General features: G+C 48.1%; 1 protein-coding gene across 3 annotated transcripts in view; it reads right to left on the bottom strand.

Annotated features, from left to right (window-relative positions):
* Positions 1–94: 94 nt before the first annotated feature.
* The window catches only part of LOC137642802 (myotubularin-related protein 9), a 113730-nt gene continuing 101041 nt past the window's right edge, over positions 95–12783 (bottom strand). For all 3 annotated transcript variants that reach the window (XM_068375669.1, XM_068375668.1, XM_068375667.1), the window contains one exon: positions 95–1383. In XM_068375669.1, coding sequence (XP_068231770.1) covers positions 1174–1383 — 210 coding nt within the window. In that variant the 3' untranslated portion in view covers positions 95–1173. The remainder of the gene's footprint in view (positions 1384–12783) is intronic.

Raw genomic sequence — 12783 nt, forward strand, 5'->3', positions numbered from 1 at the left:
GAAGCATAAAGATTACTCCCAAACTTGAAAAGCATCTCGGCAAACGGTTTAATATCGTTTCCTTAAATACTAAAATTGTAAAGAAAATACAATAGATGTTATGCTGGTATATTTCATAAACAGGCAAAGGCAAATGCTTGATAAATATTTCAGAAATAATTTACCTTTGTTATATGCATTCAGAGAAGCCAAGATGCATAAAGTGATTATGTTGAAGCTTGCCTACATCAGCTGAAGTGATTGTACAATTATTAAATTACACATATGGAGGAAGGTTTAAGAGAGACACTGTACATTAGTATATGAAATTATGCTGTGATATTCTTGTAAGGATGATATGGAGAAGAAAATTTATTCTAAGCAACTACAGTAAGCAGTCCATGTAAGAAAATAAAGATTATACAATAAAGTACTAAATCTAATTTAAAGTTTATCTTGAATATCTCTCAACATTTCCAACCTTTAATCTTTGGTTTAGGTAATATATAGTACTCTCGAAATGGGTATACACACATCGAGTACCGTAGTTAAGACAAAAAACCAAATACATAACGGAAACTGCAGAATTAGGAAGAATTTTATACAAAATTAAATCCGTGACGAAAACTATCTACAACTTAGAATATACAGTACTGTAATAGCCAATTTTTTTTCAGCAAGTTTTTAAGCTTTGATTTTCATTCCATTAATTATCTTTATATTTCCTTTACATAAATGTTTATTTATTTTATACAGGTACAATATATACAGTATACATATACTGTATCTCATACACAGAGTACCGCACATTTTGTATACATATAATTGTATATGTACAGGAATAGCTTCCTTAAATATGAGGACCAAGGATTAATATCCTAAAAAAACATTCATGGGATAAAATTAATCACAAATATGACTACTGTATTACTATTGTATAAATAATAATCCATGTGCTTATACAAATCTGTTACTAGGAACTATAATATTGATTTTGTTTGTTCAAGATTCACCTCACTTTTTTACGACTTTGACTGCATCAACCATTTTTACCCCATTAACAGGGATAACATGATTTTCTCTCTCAATTTCCACTAATACCTTGCAAGCATTTAATTCTTTCTTGAAGGAAGTGGCCTTTTTAATTAATGGTTATTGTGCAGTAATCTTTGAAACGTGATCCTTTGAGAGAATTTATGCCACTGACAGTACTTCTTCCGTTGGAGAGGTGATTATTCCAACTTCCATAGCTTCACGCTCGAGGTCTTGCAACTGGCGTCTCAGGCGTGCAACTCTTGACCTGAGGGAGGAGTCTCTCTCCTTCAACTCTCTAACTACTGACCAAGCTGCTTCTTGAGGGCCTTGATCTACAACCCATCGCAGAAACACACCTCCCCAAAGTTGCTGTTGATAAAGAAATAAAAAAAATTTAAAAGTTCATAAAGTAAATATTTCAACATTTCACAGATTTTGTAACTACTACTTTAATCTAAAAAAATTTTTCAAACACCTAGTCTCCCTCGCATGTTATTATAATTACTGTTTGTTGATTTAAGATGCTGTAAAATAACAAATTTGGAAATAATTTGTATTTTTCCTAACATACAAACCTGAAGCTATTTATTAGGGTATTACTTTCGGCAATGCTGAAAACCAGCCAAGACAATTTTAGTGAGGGATAATCACCCCATCCGCTAGTTAGCGGGAGGTGGTTGGGGTACACTGGCTACCCCACTCACTTATGCTTTCTGGCAGGACTTCTAGGGGGACAGGGTGGCGGGCCAATTTGTATAAATAGCTTCAGGTTTGTATGTTAGGAAAAGTACGAATTATTTCCAAATTTGTTATTTGTTCCAACACAGATACAAACTTTCGCTATTTATTAGGGTGACTTACGCTTAGGAGGGAGGAAGTCCTTACCAACTGGCCTTGGTCATGACCCGGGGTCCTCTCTATTTCGATCTGTGATCGATAGTAGAGGGAACCCTACCCTCGCTAAAATCAAAGTAGTTACAAGGTAACTCGCTGATAGCGGGCTGCAGAAGCTTGTGTGAGAGAGACTCGTGACTTGTCTTCACGTAGGAACTCGAGGATTCTAAGACATATCCAATACCCTCCCTCAAGAGGTATTGGAGACGTAACAAAGTATTCATTCATACCCAGGATGCACAAGGGAAATGATTCTTACCTGCAGAGGGGTGAGGTCAGCTATGCTTCGGTCTTGTGGAGCTATTTCCCCAAGGGGGGAGAAGGAGAAAGAAAGAAGTGAGCCAGACATTCTTTTCATTCACCCTAGACTAACCCGGGTAACCTCGGCCCTCAACCCTCTGCTACTTGTCCATCAAGGAGCCTGAGGCATTAGATCACTTGTTGTGCAGCCACCACAGGACCCATGGAGAAGGTTTCCATGCTCCTGTGGGTTACGTCTTTCAGGTAGTGGGCTGTGAAGGTCGTCTGACGCTTCCACACGCCCGCTTGCAATACCTGTGCCACAGAAATATTTTTCTTGAATGCCAGAGACGTTGCAATGCCTCTGACGTCATGAGCTCTGGGTCGGTTGGACAGAGGAAGATCTGGATATAAAGCGTATTCAATTACTTTCCTTATCCAGGAGGAAATAGTATTCCTCGTGACCCTCCTCTTGACCTTCCCCGTGCTGACAAAAAGTGCTCATACACGGGGGCGAGCTTTTCCTGTTCTTTTTAAGTAACACCTCAGACTCCTCACTGGACATAGTAGCAGTTGGTCTGGATCTTCGGTTACAGAACGAAGACACTCTATCCGAAATGGGCCGAACCTGGAGTCCGGCACACCCGGATTTTGAGTCTTAGCTACAAACTCAGGGATGAAGTTGAGGATTACTTCCCCCCATCTCCTAAAGTGGGAGACATCAGCAGATAGAACATGAAGTTCACTGACTCTCTTGGCCGAAGCCAAAGCGAGCAGGAACACCGTCTTCCACGTGAGGTGGCGATCTGAGGCCTGGCTTAGTGGTTCATAAAGGAAGCCCTTCAGAGACCTGAGGACCCGAACCACGTTCCAAAGGGGAGGTCTTAGCTCTGCCTGGGGGCAAGTAAGCTCGTAACTGCGTATGAGCAAAGAAAGTTCCAACGAGGAGGAAATATTGACTCCTTTCAGTCTAAAGGCGAGACTCAAGGCCGAGCGGTAGCCTTTGACTGCTGAGACCGAGAGAAGCTCTTCTTCCCGAAGGTATACAAGAAATGAGACCGAAAGAAGCTTTTCTTCCCGAAGGTATACAAGAAATGAGACCGAGAGAAGCTTTTCTTCCCGAAGGTATACAAGAAATGAGACCGAGAGAAGCTTTTCTTCCCGAAGGTATACAAGAAACTCTGCTATAGTTGGAACAGAGGCATCGAGGGGAGAGATACCCCTTCCACGACACCAACCACAGAAAACTGACCACTTCGCCTGGTAGACTGCCTCTGTGGATCTCCTGAGGTGTCCAACCATTCTTTTCGCAACTGGTTGCGAAAAGCCTCTCTGTGTGAAGAGGTGCTGGATAGTCTCCAGGCGTTAAGTCGAAGCGAGGCTACGGCTTTGTGAAAGATGTGGGCATGTGGTTGTTTGAGGAGGTCGTGTAGTGGAAGAAGCTCCCTCGGGATCTCCGTGAGGAGATGCAGAAGGTCCGGAAACCATTCTGCGTGATGCCATAGCGGAGCTAAGGGTCATTTGCAAATTGTTGCTTGCTCATACCTGGTTGTGGACTTTTCTCATCAAACAGAATGGGGAAAACGCGTAAGCATCCAGGTTTATCCACCGTTGTTGAAAAGCATCTTGCCAAAGAGCTTGGGGATCCGAGACTGGGGAGCAGTACAATGGGAGCCTGAAATTCAGGGCCGTTGTGAACAGATCCACAGTCGGGGAACCCAACAAAGTAAGGATTCAAAGACCACTTGGTGCCAACTATCTGAGTCGCTCTGCTCAGCTTGTCTGCTAGCACATTCCGCTTGCCCGGAATGAAGCGAGCTGATAGTCACCGAGTTGTCTTCTGCCCATCTGAGTATCTCTATTGCAAGATGGCACAGCTGCTGCGAAAAGGTACCGCCCTGTTTGCTTAGATAAGCTACTACTGTGGTGTTATCGCTCATCAGCACCACGGAGTGCCCCGCCAGGACCTGGTGGAACTCTTTGAGGGCCAGAAAGGCTGCCCTCATCTCTAAGAGATTTATGTGTTGGTACCTTTCTGATTCGGACCATTGGCCGGAGGTGTAATGGTGCAGCACGTGAGCCCCCCACCCTTCTTTTGATGCGTCCGAAAACAGCATCAATTTCGGGGGAGAGATGAGAAGATCGACCCCTTTGCAGAGGTTCGGCTTCGCTAGCCACGACCTGAGGTTCAACTGTTCCGCTAGCCCTATGCGGACTAGGTGATCCCAGGAATCGGAGTGCTGTTTCCACTGGGATTTTAGTCTGGAGGGATCTCATCCTGAGGCGACTGTTGGGGACCAGTCGGGTCAGAGAAGAGAGGTGACCGAGAAGGCGAAGCCAATACTGTGCCGGGAGCTCTTCCCAACTGAGGAAGACCTGTGCTATCTCCCTCAGTCTCTGGATCCTTTCGTCTGATGGAAACGCTTTGTGCCTTAGGGTGTCTAATTGCATGACTAGGTATACCAGTTCTTGAGAGGGGAGCAGTTGAGACTTCTCGAGGTTTACCACGATCCCCAGATCCTGGCAAAACCTTAGAAGTTCGTCTCGGTGGCAGGGAAGGGCCGCCTCCGAGTCTGCCATAATCAGCCAGTCTTGCAAGTATCTTAGGAGACGGATGCCAACTCTATGAGCCCAAGATGATACTAGGGCGAATACTGTACTCTCGTGAATACCTGGGGTGCTGTGGAAAGACCGAAACACAGTACCCTGAACTGGGAACCTGAACAGCTAATGGTTCCGATTGAACATGAATCTTAGATACTTCCTGGAAGACGGGTGAATTGGGATCTGGAAGTATGCGTCCTTCGGATGTAGAGTGAACATGAAGTCCTGGGGTCTTATCGCTTGTCTGACTGTGTCAGCAGTCTCCATCCTGAAAGGTGTCTGTTCAACAAACCTATTCAGAGAGGTCGATGACTGGTCTCCAGCCTCCAGACGCCTTTTTCACAAGAAAGAGTCGACTGTAGAAGCCTGGGAACCCGTCGAGGACCTCTTGGAGAGCGTCCTTCTCCAACATGGACTGGACTTCTGCCCTGAGGGCAAACTCCTGTGCGGATCCCTTCGCACAGGAGTTCAATGGAATCGGCACTCGAGTCAGTGGAGGGAGAGAGAGCGTGAACGGGATACGATACCCTGAACGAATCACCTCGACCGTCCAGGGTTCGGCCCTGTGGTAAAGCCACCTCTGCCAGCGGCTTTGCAGGCATCCCCGCACAGGTGGACAAATGGGAGGATTGCCTGTCTTATTGGGACCGGCCTCGGCCAGATCCCTTCTTACCCTTTCCTCCATGGAAGGACGTTTTGCCTTGAAAGGCCTGCTTTGCACCCTTTTTACCCTGCTGTTTTGGGTCTCTAGCCCTTTTCGGCTGCGGGTTCTGCTGTGCTTTCCGCTGTGGCTGAGAGGGGTAAGGTCTAGCTGTTAAGACCTTTTGGATGAGGGAGTCCTGACTGGACTTCCTCCACCTCTCTGCCATCCACTCGACATCCTCGGGATGGAACAAAGAATTGCTCTCGAAAGGAGCATTTCTCAGACTCGCTACTTCGGCCAGAGGGAGATGTCTATAGAGCTTGCCTATGACGGCATCTCTCCTCTTCAGGATAGTGTTGGCCCAAAGGTTCACTACCTGATGAGAGAGGAACTCGATGGCCCGAGTGCCAAACAAAAGGAAAGTCTCGAAAGACTTCCTAGAGGACTCCCGAGACAGGTCTTTAGACCGCATCAGTTGTCCTAAGGATCCTAACCAGAAATCCAGCCACGAAGTAGCCTGCATGGCGTACTTCGCCACTTTTTCCTGATTTAAGATTTCAGAGGCCGAAAAGGAGACAGGCAGTTCCATAAGTTTCTCGAAGGGGTTGGCCTTCGAGAGTGCCTCTATAGAGTGGTCAAGAGGCAGCGTTGGAAGAGATTCTCCGAGGATTTCGTAGTACAGTACCTCCTCTGAAACACATAAGGAAGAGGTAAGAGCTTGTAGGACGAGTTGGAGCGGAGAGAAGAGGTGGAACCAGTTGCCTGAGACACAGCCTTCTGTTTGGCACTCTTCAACCCCTTTGACCAGGGCAAAGCTGCACTGGTCCTATGAGGTTTCTGAGTGCCATAGAACTGGTCAAGGACCGTTTCTTTTCCATCTAGAGGGGCTACCGATGGATCTGGAAGTCCATTGATGGAATGGATGCAGGCTAGGACCTGCCAGAAGGCGTGTTCAGACTCCTTCCTCTCATCCTCTGTAAGCTTAGGGCTAGCGGCAGAGCGTCGTCCTCGAGATCGCTCTGCCCTTCCACGTCCAAGCTCTCATCCATAGGAGCCTGGCATGGGTTGAAGTCGTCAACTGTATAGACTGGGGATAGGGAGACTACCGTGGAGGTGCTTGCTTCCGGCTGCCTGGGAGGCAGTGAGGAAGGAAGCCTGGCCGAGGATTTGGGGATGGTGAACAAATACTTCGGTTCCCTCCTACGAGGCCGGAGATCCTCTGTCCCCAAGGGCCTAGAGGACTCCGTCGGCTTACGGGTGGAATGTAAGTCCATTGCCGTACGGGATGAATCTCGTCCGGTCGCAGGTCGTGCCTCATTAGACACTATCTCGACTGGAAAAGAAGGGAGGGAGTCTCCATAGTAAGTAACCCTATCCTCCTTGGGGGCTGAAGGACGAATCCTTCACCTTTCCCCCTTTGGCCTGGCCTGTGGCGTCTTGAACTGCGGGGGGCTACCCTGAGGTTCATGCCTAATCTCCTCCAGAGGTCTTTTGCGAGGGGATGATCGTCTCCCCTTGCCTGAGGGGCCTGCCTGTGCGAGAACTTCCGACCTCCTCCTAGGATCGGAGGGAGGAGATGACCCCGGGAAGAGAGGAGGAGACAAGGGAATCCTAGGTATATCACCTAAGGACTGGGAACGACTCCCTTCATGGCTTGGCGCATTACATTAAATAAGTTGCTAAGCCAGGGGGGGTCACGGGCTCCTGTGGAACTAGGGGGAAGGTCCTTAGGAAAGGACTGCTCCCTGGGTTTAGAAACCTGTGCAGGTTCCCTAACCCTCTTGTCTGATAGAGGCTTCCCTACAGGCAAGATAGGCACAGGCCTACCCTTAGGGATAGGATCTGGGCTCGATCGCACAGGCAACCGTTGTCTCTGTTGAGGCCCAAGGGGCTCGAGAGACTGATAGTGATCACCAAGATGGTCATGCGCTCTTGCGCCGAACTGCTGATAGGCGGAAGGGGGCTCGCGCGCGCGCCTCTCCCGATTGCGCGCACCTTTTTCGCGCTCTTGGAGCGCATGAGGTTGTTCGCACACCTGGTGCGCATAAGGTTGCTCGTGCGCATGGCGAGCAATAGGCTGTTCGTGCATATGGCGCGCCATAGGATGAACCTGCGCGCCATGATCGCCATTTTGTTTGCGCGCGCCAAGGCGGTCGTGCGCACCAGGTCGGTCATGCGCGCCAATTTGGCCGTGCGCGCCAACTTGGTCGTGTGCGCGAGAGCTCTCAGGTTGTTGAGAGAACTCACTGCTACGCTCACCCAAAGGTTCACTATAGCTTGTGTTGTGTGAGCGCGAAGGATAAACTCAACGAGAGTTTAAAAACTCTGTCATAATAAGAATGACTCTGGTCACGAGAACCCTTAAGTTCAGCGTGAACTGTGTTGCGCGAACTCGAAGGAGCAACGCAACGATAAACCGGAGTTTCTCTGTCACGAAACACCGAAGTGTTAGCGCGACTAGGGTTACGAGAGCCCAAGGGTTCAGCGTAACTCAGGTTACGAGACCCCGAAGGGTCAGCGTAACGAGGAATTGAGATACCTCTGTCACGAGATCCCGAAGGATCAGCGTGACTGACAGTACGAGAACCCGGAGTTTCAACGTCACCGTCGTTACGAGAGCCCGAGGGTTCAGCGTAACAGAAACCCAAAGGTTTCAAGTCGCGAGAGCCTGTAGGTTCAGCGCGATGGAGACCCGAAGGACTCTTGCTGTCATGAGAACCGGCGGGATCAACATGACTAGAGCCCAAAGACTCACGATCACGCCAGCCCGAAGGGTGATCGTCACGAGACCCCGAAGGGTCAATGTGAGGAGAACCAGCAGGTTCAAAAAGACGTCTCCTCACAGCCCGAGGAGGAGAACGCCCGGGGTGGAGAGGGGTTACCCACCCCTCCACTCTACGAACCTCCGGAGAGGAACGTACAACAGACTCCGCCAAAGGGGGAGACTGAATAAGATCGACAGATAAATCCTCCGCAGGGGAGGAAAGTTTGCCCGAAGGAGAACTACACTTATAACAAGATTCTCTTTCCGCCCCTGGAGGAGAACCTAAAGCATAAGAAGATTGCCAAAGCACAGAGGCAACCTTCCAAAGCACAGAGGCAACCTTCTCTCGCGAATGAGAGATATGTTCCCCCAAGGGAGAAGCCCGCCTTGGAGAGAGCCCTGCCACCGCCCCTGGTGGGTTAGCTAACTCCTCGGCGTTGGAACCAGACCCAAGGTCTGGCAAGGAACAGGCGCTCCCTGGGGAAAGAGAAGGAGCCGACTCACTAGGGGAGCCGTCATCCTCGTCTATCCCCCAGGGTTGACCTGGAGTCACAAGCCCTGCGCTACTGCTCGACCATACCCTGGAAGGGCCTGGTCGAGGATTAGCTTCGGGCAGAGATTTGGGCATAGAGGAAGCAGAAGCCCGCGATTTCTTCGATTTCGAGGAAGACTCCGAAAATGAAGATTCGTGTTTAGACTTCTTCTTCTTACGCACAAACCTCTCCCACTGGGAGGCAGGCCACTCCCTACACTCGGAACAGGTGTTGTCCCACGAACACTTGAGTTCCCCGGCAAGCTGGGCATAAAGGATGTGGGTCTGTCTCCAAGGACGACATGAAGGTGGCGCAGCGGCGGCCCTCAATCCCAGGACATGTCCGCATAGCGGGACAATAACCATACACACAAAAGGAAAGTAAAAAGTAATAAAGTCAAGGCAGTTTGTTAACAGGAGAGAGAGACGGCACATCTACACTCTACCGAGCCAAAAGTAAAAGTGGTTACTCAACCGAGAGGTGTGAGTGAGCGGGGTAGCTAGTCTACCTCAACCCCCTCCCGCTAACTAGCAGATGGGGGTAATTATCCCTTACTAAAATTGTCTTGGCTGGTTTTCAGCATTGCCGAAAGTAATACCCTAATAAATAGCGAAGGTTTGTATCTGTGTCGGAACAAATTTGTTTGTTCCTACACTAATAAATACCATCGTCTTATACCGTAATTACCGTTTGTTGATTTTAGATGCTGTAAAATTTTGTGTGTTCCTACACGAATAAATACCATCGTCCTTTAATAGAAGTGTGATTTATGCTTACCCGTTAAAACGTTTAACGAAGTGGTAGTAGTTACTGGATACTCGGCTCTTTCAATTTCGGCTGCAAGCTGTACAGATGTACATCTTGTTGCCTCTGCTGGATATTAAACCTTCCTCCCTTTTCTTTGCAGTTTGTGATAGTGTTGGATATCTCACTTGCAGGCATGTGTGTGTCATGGCAGGTTTACTCAAACCTGCAGATGGTCCACATAATTGTGTGTTTTGGCAGGGGCATGACCGCTCGCAATACTCCATTTGTGGTGAGTGCAGGTCATAGCCTCCTCTGTAGTGGTTGGAGTTTGGTAAGAAGAAAAAAGGATTCTTCAGCTTAGGAAATGGCAATGCCCAAGTTGATATCGAAGAAACTCTTTAATTCCTTTTTCTCTCTCCTTTCTCTACTCGACCTATAGTCTGTCCTTTAGATTCCTCTATGGCTGGGTCCCCTGAGGGTATTCGTAGGGGAGAGAGGGGTTCTCGCCTTGTGCTTGGAGAATGCCTCAGGAAAAGCAGAAGTTTGCCTCAGGAAAAGCAGAAGTTTGACTCAGGAAAAGCAGAAGTATTGCCTTCCCCTAGTGAAGAAAATACAAATCTACCTTTCCCACAAAGTTTACCTTCTGCTGTACCACCCAAAGGCGACCTTGGTGAAAACTTCTTCGTTAGTTGTTGTCTTCCTTGGCATTGCTGGTGTCTCGTCTGTGGAGAAGCTCTTGGAGATGCTTGCTGGTACCAGGATCTTAATGCCTTCCTCTGATGTATCTTCCCCATCTCCTCTGTCACCTTTGGAGGCACTGGAGAATGTGATGTTCAGTGATGTGTTCTTGTCTGCAGTTGGAAGACCCTGTGACCTCTCCTGCCACAGGATTGTTGTTGCCGCTCCAAAAATCCTCGGCTCTGAACCCCGGTAAGGAGGAGAAGAGGGGTACATACACCTCTTTCTCATCTCTGATCTTGCCCTCTTCTGCCCTGAAGAAGGAAAAGTCGCCCAAGTCAAGGAATACCGTTCTGTCACATTTTCTTGAGAGACGGTGCGTACCAAACCTAGCAAGGTATTTCTGTACATGGTACAGGTGCTCCTGTGTTTGCTATCTGTGCTTGATCTCACACTAGACCAAGCAAATGGATTGTCGGTCAGGTTGAAGGATGCCACCCTCTTCCTCTTCTTTCACTTGGATGAATGAGGTATACCTCAGGATTGCCCTAAGGAGACTTTGGCCCTGAAGAGACAAAACCTTATTTGTGGTGGAAGAGGAACTCTCAATCGGTCTCCTCACTCGTACGGTTGACAAGAAGTTCGTGAATACAATCCATCTCTGAGCTCATTCTCTGCTTAGTTGGTGACTTCCAAGTCACCAGGAATGCTCCTAAATGCTCACACATGGATTTACCAGATAACTTTTCACCTATTCAATCTCAGCACTCCCACTCCATGTGCCACCATCCTACGTACCTAAATCTTCTTGCTCACCGACGTAATAGGGAACTGGGACAGGTAACCTGCAGAGACTGATGTTAGCACTTGTATGAACACCAAGATGTCCCATTACATGATGCGCGCTTGGTGGCAAGGCTCCTCTCTGGTACCACTCTCTCCCAATCACTCTTCATATGTTAAAGTATGTATTGTAGTATTTGTCTTTGTCTAATGTCACAAGAGCTTGAGACAATTCTGTCTGTGAAGGAGAATCCAATCACTAATCAGTCTACCCTTTACCCTTTTCAGGGTATCTCTTTGGTTCTGTGTTCGGTGCAGCACAAGGATACAGTACCCTGGGATAGAGGAGTTGTCTACTGAGGTATGTATTGAGATCCCACTTCATAAAGGAGGAGTTGTGGGACATTAACGACCCTATAGCACTGGATTCCGGAACTGCCTGAGAAGGCAAAGAACCCGAGACAGAGTAATGTAGTCGATCATCAACATCTATGCACTCTTTCACGATTACAAGCTCAATGACGCAATCATGGTACCCGTGAATGAGGGCTATGATGGCCATTGTTCAATGCTTCCATGTCCCTCAAGGATCTAATACCACCCTGGAGTTGCCATGGTCGAAGCTGGTTCATGTAGCTTTGAACAGGGGTTAATTTCCATATGTCCAGAAAAGTGAATTCTCTTCGGTCCAGCCAATCGAGCAAGATCCTCCCTCATAAACACTCTTGACAACGAAGATTTTGTGAACTAGAAAGCACAAACCCGTCTACCCTACCCATTTACCGGCATGTACTCCTGTGGAGACTCGAGTACGAGGGCAGCTCCTTAGCCCTTGAGTCTGCAGCCATGGAGTCCACTTTCATGGGAAGCTTTGAGGCAACTTCCTGGATGGACAACTGCTCCGGGGCAGTCACCTACTTAGCCAAGTGCCAAGATTCACAATTTTGTAAGTCCTGAGATGCTGACCAAGTACTTGTACATCAATTTCTTCATGTCTTTGAGGCAAATTCCTGGATGGACAACTGCTCCGGGGCAGTCACCTACTTAGCCAAGTGCCAAGATTCACAATTTTGTAAGTCCTGAGATGCTGACCAAGTACATCAATTTCTTCATGTCTTTGAGGCAACTTCCTGGATGGACAACTGCTCCGGGGCAGTCACCTACTTAGCCAAGTGCCAAGATTCACAATTTTGTAAGTCCTGAGATGCTGACCAAGTACATCAATTTCTTCATGTCAGGAGCGATGATTGTGACTTTCATGGTGCACAAGTTGATGAACTAGTAGGCCAACTGGTTCCTGAAGAGGAGGGACACCGTTGCCTTCTGCCACGCCAAACAAGTTGGTCAAAAGGTGGCATTACCCCCGGAATGCCCCAGTTCTGAGATTACAGCCCTCTTCCTGCAAATCGGCGTCAATGGTCTTCGATGTCAAGATGCCAAAGAACTTCAAATCAATCAATCAATCTTCCTGCAAAAAGACTAAAGAGGCGGGAACAGAAAAATGAAGAATTGTGTGCAATGACTCCCTTTTCCATCATGCAGTTTCCTTTTAAGGGCCTAGACCCTTCCAAGGTAATGGCAGCGAGAACTTTACTCAATATGCATTGGGATCAGCACTGAGGTAAACACCGGTGACCTCTAGAGCCCGATCTCCAACTCCAGGCTCTTCCTTGAAGATAGTTATGGGCAATGCTCCATCCTTTTGTCCCCAGCCTGACCAGTTCAGGAGTGGGGTACAGGTAGGAAGAGGACACTGAAGTGGGCAGTCTCCTCCTCCAGCTGCAGCAATTGGGGGATGCATGTCAGGTCAGTAAGCAACATGGCAGTGGCACAGAGCAGAGCAATGGGTGGTGGATGATCTATAGGGACGAATACCGTCTATC

Source organism: Palaemon carinicauda, chromosome 6 (assembly GCF_036898095.1).
Source record: "Palaemon carinicauda isolate YSFRI2023 chromosome 6, ASM3689809v2, whole genome shotgun sequence".
In the NCBI taxonomy this organism is placed as follows: Eukaryota; Metazoa; Arthropoda; class Malacostraca; order Decapoda; family Palaemonidae; genus Palaemon; species Palaemon carinicauda.